A 7,277-nucleotide genomic window follows, 5' to 3' on the forward strand; every position below is an offset into this window, starting at 1 on the left:
AGCATCAGTAAGGGGTATTTGTAACACCCCATAATTACATAAATTAATTTAATTTTAAATTTAATTAATTATTTGGAATTAATCGGTTTTATTCAATTAAACGGAGACTTTGGAGAAAAGAAGGTTATTAGGCTTGGTGTTATGTTTAGTAAAAGAGGGGTGCTAATTGATAGGCCCTTTACTAAGTGAATTCCTTATTTTCATAAAATATAGGATTTTTGTGAAAAAGAAATAGAAACCAAAAAGAAAAGAAGAAGCCAAGTAGATAGAAGACAAAATACGTGAAAGAGAAGAAGAGGAAGAGAGCACCCAAGCAAGTTTCGAATTCAGGTAAAGGGGGACTCTTCCGATTATCATTTATTATTGGGTTTTGGGATGATAATATTGAATTGGGGTTCTAGTTCGTGTTAATTATAATGTATGTTAGGTTTTAGGAATTTGAGGTTTCAGGTTCAATTGTATGTTTTTGTGCAATGGAATGTGTATGTATGATTATGGATGTCAACTGGATTTGTGTGATGTTAGAAATATGCTAAATGACTCAATTTAGTGATATTTCAGTGTGAAATTCGTATGGATATGAAATGGTATGAGTAGAGGGACTGATATGCTGTAGAAACTATGATTTTTTATTTTGGTTACGCTGTAACCGGTTACAGCGTTGTAAAATAGGCAGATTGGGCATTCTGGGGTAGTGTAACCGGGTAGCAGCCATGCTGTAACTGGTTACAGCTGAACGTAACAAATAGCGAATGCAATGATGGTGATGTGTAATCGGGTAACAGCCCTGCTGTAAGCGGTTACACCTAACAATTTTTCAGAAATTTAATATTTTGTAAAACTCATATCTTTTGAACCGTACATCCATTTTAAGCGCCATTTTGAGCGTTGTGTCCATAATTAAAAATCCTATCTAATTAAATAACATTTTAGGACAGTGGCTGATTTTATTTAAAAACCTTGATTTAATTATTTTGGTGATGTTATGCATTGTTGACATATGTGGCATTGTGTAACAATGTGATCGATATGATTATGATATGACTATATTGTTGAGATTGATATATGATTAGTTATTAAATGATGCTGAGACATGTACATACTTGTTATTGATGATATTGGTGATGTTGTAAGTATGTTATGTGTATGCATTCATTCATAAATCATATGGTGGCTGATTCCAGAAGATGTGTGGGATCAGTGCCCATTGTGTGGAATTTGTGTCGGTTGGGCCGTATCTTGAAGATGTTGGATCGGTCAGGTGGGTTAATCTCACGTTTGGTACCACATGCATAGTGTCAGTACATTACATATGCATTATTATTATAACATGATTGGATGGTTTCCAGTGTCGTATTCGGTGATGTAATTGCGTTATGGTTGACGAATGTTTCCTTTAAAATCTGAATACATGCAATTGGGTGAATGATAAAATGATGATATATTATTGTTTATGATTTAATAACACTTGTTAATTATGAATGAGACTCACCCTTACATGTTCATATTTTTCATATTAAGGAGTAGCGGCATCTTGAATTGGTAAGGATAGCTCTTAGGCTAGTTCGTAGTTTGTGTCGAGTCATGCTCTGATTTGTAACACTGGGGAACGATAGACTTAGAGTTACTTATAATACTCTATTTTTTCTGTTTTGGTTTACATATTGTTTGGTTTATGTTTTGGTGATGTCTTACGATACCGTTGAATAATATTCCGCTGTGTTGATCATGTGTTTTGAGATTTTGTGGATTGTTCCTAATAAAGCATGACAGACGTCTTATGGTTTTAATTAAAACTTTTAAATTGTGGCATCCTTGTTTTATGATCACTCTGATTATTATTATATTGCCGCAGGGGTTTAGAAGGGTCTTACAATAGTGGTATCAGAGCATAGTCGATCATTGTGACTAGAGTCTTAGTGTCAGTTATTCCCTTGCATGCGACTAGTGCGAGTTTTCACTGTCGATAATTTTAGTGCTAAAGGAATTATTTTGTGATTAGTAGAGCAATGGCTAGAAGAGGTGGAAGAAACGACGATGCTATCGCTGAGGCTCTGGGCATGATTGCTGGTGTGCTGGGAGGGAATGCCAATGGAGCTGGGATTGGTGCTGACAGACAATTGAACATCTTTCAGAGGAACAATCCTCCAATTGTTCAAAGGCACTCATGATCCTGATGGTGCTTAGAAGTGGCTGAAGGAAATTGAAAGGATCTTTCCGATGATCAATTGCGCTGAAAATCTGAAGGTGAGGTATGGCACTCACATGTTATCTGAGGAAGATGATGACTGCTGGGTTGCTACTAGAGCTGAATTGGATTCTGATGGTATCGCAATTACTTGGGCTATATTCAAGAGGGAGTTTCTACGGAAATACTTTCCTGAATATGTTCGGGGAAGAAAAGAAATTGAGTTTTTGGAGTTGAAATGGGGTAGTATGACGGAGCCGGAGTATGCTTCCAAATTTGTTGAGTTGGCTAAGTATTACGTGCACTACAACAATGATGCAGCTGGTGAGTTCTCAAAGTGTATCAAATTTGAGAATGACCTTCGTGACGAGATCAAGCAAGGCATCAGGTATTAGAGGATTCGCCAATTTGCTAATTTAGTAGACTGTATCAGAATATTTGAGGAGGTTAACCTTAGGCTGAAGTCATCTCACTCCCACGAGTTGGTTAATAAAAAGGGTAAGAAGCCTATGTATCGAGGTAAGCCATATGGTAAAGGAAATTCAAAAGCTGATAATGGGAAAAGGCCTAGTGGGGGAGATTCTGGAACTTTTGTTAGATGTTATAACTGTGGCGAAGTCAGACATTGTAGGAATGAGTGTAGGGCTAAACAGAAAACGTGCTTCAATTGTGGTAAAGTGGGTCATGTTGCTGTTGTCTGTAAGATGAAGAGGGTCACATCAGTCCACAATGTACAAAACCAAAGAAGAACCAATCTCGCGGAAAGGTTTTTGCTTTGTCTGGATCAGAGACTACTCCGAAGGATAGATTTATTAAAGGTACATGTTTCATACATGACACACCTTTAATTGCAATTATTGATACTTGTGCGACTCACTCGTTTATTTCATTGGATTGTGCTAAGAGATTAAATTTAGAGATATCTAGTATAAATGGAAGTATGGTTATTGACACTTCTGCGTCAGGTTCAGTGATTACTTCATCTACATGTTTGAGCGGTCCTATTGACATACTTGGTAGAAAGTTTGGAATGGACTTAGTGTGCCTTCCGCATGAACAACTTGACGTTATTTTGGGGATGAACTAGTTGCAATTCAGACGAGTTCATATCAATTGCTTTATGAAGACTTTTATTTTTCCTGAAGAGGTTAGTGTCGAGGACTTAGCGATGACTGCGACACAGGTGAGTGAGGCGGTTAAAGACTAGGCAGCCGTCTTTATGTTAATTGCATCAATGGAGATGAAGGGAAAAGCAGTGAGTAGTGAATTGCCAGTGTTGTGTGATTTTCCAGAAGTCTTTCCAGCAGATGTCAGAGAGTTTCCGCCTGAGAGAGAAGTGGAATTCGCTATCGAGTTGATCCCTGTAACTATTCCTGTGTCGATGGCACCTTATAGAATGTTGGCATCTGAGTTGGATGAATTGAAGAGTCAATTAGTTGAGTTGCTTGAAAAGGAATTTATTCTTCCTAGTGTTTCGCTGTGGGGTGCGCCGGTGTTACTGGTAAAGAAAAATGAAGGTTCCATGAGGTTACGTGTAGACTATAGACAGCTGAATAAGGTTACTATCAAGAATCGGTATCTGTTGCCTAGAATTGATGATTTAATGGATCAACTGGTTTGAGCGTGTGTATTCAGTAAAATTGATTTGAGATCCGGATATCATCAAATTCGTGTGAAAGCGGACGATATTCAGAAGACTGCATTCAGAACGAGGTATGGTCATTACGAGTATACAGTAATGCCATTCGGAGTGACTAATGCACCTGGTGTTTTCATGGAATATATGAATAGGATTTTCCATCCTTACCTCGACAAGTTCATAGTGGTGTTTATAGATGATATTCTAATATATTACAAGAATGAAGAAGAGCACGCAGAGCATCTTAGAGTTGTGTTGGAATTGTTGAAAGAAAAGAAACTTTATGCTAAGCTGTCAAAGTGTGAGTTCTGGTTAAGTGAGGTGAGTTTTCTTGGTCATGTGATTTCCAAGAATGGTATTGTTGTTGATCCTACGAAGGTAGAAGCGGTATCTCAATGGGAAGCTCCGAAGTCTACTTCAGAAATTAGTAGTTTTCTTGGTCTTGCAAGTTACTACAGGAAATTTATAGAAGGATTCTCGAAGTTAGCTTTGCCATTAACTAAGTTGACAAGAAAAGTTCAAGCATTTATTTGGGATTCAAAGTGTGAAGAAGGATTCCAAGAGTTGAAGAAGAGATTAACTAGTGCTCCTATCTCGATTTTGCCGAATCCGTCAGAATCTTTTGTGGTATATTGTGATGCTTCATTGATGGGATTAGGTGGCGTATTAATGCAGAATCAACAGGTAGTGGCTTATGCGTCGAGACATCTTAAGATTCATGAGAAGAATTATCTGACTCATGATTTAGAGTTGGCAGCCGTAGTATTTGTACTGAAAATGTGGAGGCATTATCTGTACGGTTTGAGGTTTGAAGTATTTAGTGATCATAAGAGTTTGAAGTATCTCTTCGATCAAAAAGAGCTTAATATGAGGCAGAGGAGATGGTTAGAATTTCTTAAGGATTATGACTTTGGATTGAATTACCATCTGGGTAAAGTAAACGTTGTTCCTGATGCTTTGAGTAGGAAGTCTTTACATATGTGGATGCTGATGGTGAAAGAATTGGACTTAATCGAACAATTCAAAGACTTGAGTTTGGTATGTGAAGATGCTCGTAACAGTGTTAAATTGGGTATGTTAAAGTTGACAAGTGGTATCTTTGATGAGATTAGAGCGGGTCAGAAAATTGATATTAAATTAGTTGACAAATTGACATTGATTGATTAGGGAAAGGGAGGTGAATTCAGAATCGATGAGAATGATATTTTGAGGTTTGGTAATCGAGTATGTGTTCCTGATGTTACTGAACTAAAGAAGAGTATTTTGGAGGAAGGACACCGTAGTGGATTAAGTATTCATTCTGGTGCTACCAAGATGTATCATGATCTGAAGAAGCTGTTTTGGTGGCCTGGAATGAAGAAGGAAATAACTGAGTTTGTCTATTCTTGTTTGACTTTCCAGAAGTTGAAGATTTAGCATCAGAAGCCATATAGAGCTATGCAACCGTTGTTTATTCCATAATAGAAGTGGGACAGCGTATCCATGGATTTTGTTTTCGATTTGCCGAGGACTATTAAGAATTGTGAATCTATTTGGGTTATTGTGGACAGATTGACGAAATATGCTCACTTCATCCCGATGAGAATGGATTATCCTATGGAGAGTTTAACTCAATTGTATATTGAGAAGATAGTGAGTCTGCATGGTATTCCTTCGAGTATCGTGTCAGATTCTAGGAGGGTTTGTAGAAAGCTTTGGGTACTAAATTAAGATTGAGTTCTGCTTATCATCCGCAAACTGATGGTCAAACAGAGAGGACGATTCAATCGTTGGAAGATTTATTGCGTGCTTGTGTGTTGGAAAAAGATGGTGCTTGGGATATTTACCTACCTTTGATCGAAATTACTTATAATAATAGTTATCATTCGAGTATTGGTATGGCTCCGTTTGAGGCTTTTTATGGTTGAAGGTGTAGTACGCCATTATGTTGGTATGAATCTGGTTAAAGTAATGTAATTGGGCCAGAGATTGTTCAGGAAACTATAGAGAAGATTAAAATGATTCAAGAGAAAATGAAAGATTCTCAGAGTCTTCAGAAGAGCTACCATGTTAACAGGCAAAGAAAACATGAGTTTCAAGAGGGAGACCACGTGTTTCTGAGAGTTACTCCTACGACAGGTGTTGGTCGAGCTTTGAAGTCAAAGAAGTTGAAGCCGCGTTTCATTGGTCCGTTTCAGATTACGGAAAGAGTGGGAGAAGTAGCTTACCGTATTGCTCTACCGCCGACACTTGCAAATTTGCACGATGTGTTCCATGTGTTACACTGAGAAAGTACATTGCGGATCCTTCTCATGTGATTCAAGTAAATGATCTACAGGTGAAGGGTAATTTGACAGTTAATACCTTACCTATGAGGATTGAGGACCGAAAGCTGAAGCAACTGCATGGTAAGGAGATAGCTTTGGTCAGAGTAGCTTGGGGAGGACCGCCGGGTGTAAATGTCACTTGGGAGCTGGAGAGTCAGATGAAGGACTCGTATCCTAAGTTGTTTACTTAAGGTATGTTTTCGAGGACGAAAACTCTTTTAGTGGGGGAGAGTTGTAACACCCCATAATTACATAAATTAATTTAATTGGAAATTTAATTAATTATTTGGAATTAATCGGTTTTATTCAATTAAACGGAGAATTTGGAGAAAAGAATGTTATTGGGCTTGGTGTTGTGTTTAGTAAAAGAGGGGTGCTAAGTGATAGGCCTTTTACTAAGTTAATTCCTTATTTCCACAAAATATAGGATTTTTGTGAAAAAGAAATAGAAACCAAAAAGAAGAGAAGAAGCCAAGTAGAGAGAAGACAGAATACGTGAAAGAGAAGAAGGAGAGGGATTCCAATCGATAGGGCAGCAAATTTGTGTCTAAGTCAAGGGATGCCAATCAATAGGGCAGCAGATTTGAGCAGAGTGAAATTGAAGGCTTAAATGATGGGAACATATGATACTTAGATGTGCTTCATCAACAGTTTTATCATGTCGTTTTTTGATTGTGAATGCAGAAGTAGCTGCAATGTTAGACATGTTTATGTCACATGCTTATGCAGTCACAGTAGGCCATCACCACCATTATGTAGTTGTCATGCCATTACATGTGTTGAATGTAGTTCGCCACATCCTCTAAACACATTAGATTCAGTTCTAAATGTGCACACAGGTGTCATACCCCAAAATTTGCTCACCTCATTTCCTCTTCAATGACCCAAGGCTCAAGGGTTTACTCAAGGCACACTCTCCTAATCAAGGACCTTTTGAACCAGGGTTTGGCATTCTCTTAAGAAAATTGGTGAATCAAGGTCTCCAATGGATTTCATTTGGCTCATTATACTTCAAACCATCTCCATGCCCAAATTCAACGTTCAATTCCAAAGGTTGCCCGTTCAATTGCTTAGATAGTCAACAGTCGACTAATTTGACCTAAAAAGTCAATTATGGTCAAAGGGCAGTCAAAATTCATGATTT

At 37.8% G+C, this 7,277-nt stretch overlaps 1 protein-coding gene across 1 annotated transcript; it reads left to right on the forward strand.

Moving 5' to 3' along the window:
• The first annotated feature begins 2,265 nt into the window (after positions 1-2,265).
• Positions 2,266-3,395, forward strand: LOC131627884 (uncharacterized). Its single transcript, XM_058898744.1, has 4 exons — positions 2,266-2,576; positions 2,622-2,887; positions 3,154-3,204; positions 3,334-3,395. Exons 1-4 carry the CDS (start codon positions 2,266-2,268, stop codon positions 3,393-3,395), a joined length of 690 nt encoding a protein of 229 aa, XP_058754727.1.
• Positions 3,396-7,277: the final 3,882 nt, after the last annotated feature.

This window comes from Vicia villosa, unplaced genomic scaffold (genome assembly GCF_029867415.1).
Source record: "Vicia villosa cultivar HV-30 ecotype Madison, WI unplaced genomic scaffold, Vvil1.0 ctg.000410F_1_1, whole genome shotgun sequence".
Lineage (NCBI taxonomy): Eukaryota > Viridiplantae > Streptophyta > Magnoliopsida > Fabales > Fabaceae > Vicia > Vicia villosa.

Excerpts from the sequence above, each read along its gene's own strand:
- LOC131627884 (XM_058898744.1), top strand. The coding sequence starts at position 2,266 with ATGTTATCTGAGGAAGATGATGACTGCTGGGTTGCTACTAGAGCTGAA. Across the intron at positions 2,577-2,621 it reads GAGATCAAGCAAGGCATCAG|AATATTTGAGGAGGTTAACC; the intron begins GTATTAGAGGAT and ends AGACTGTATCAG. Across the intron at positions 3,205-3,333 it reads CGGTCCTATTGACATACTTG|AGGTTAGTGTCGAGGACTTA; the intron begins GTAGAAAGTTTG and ends TTTTTCCTGAAG.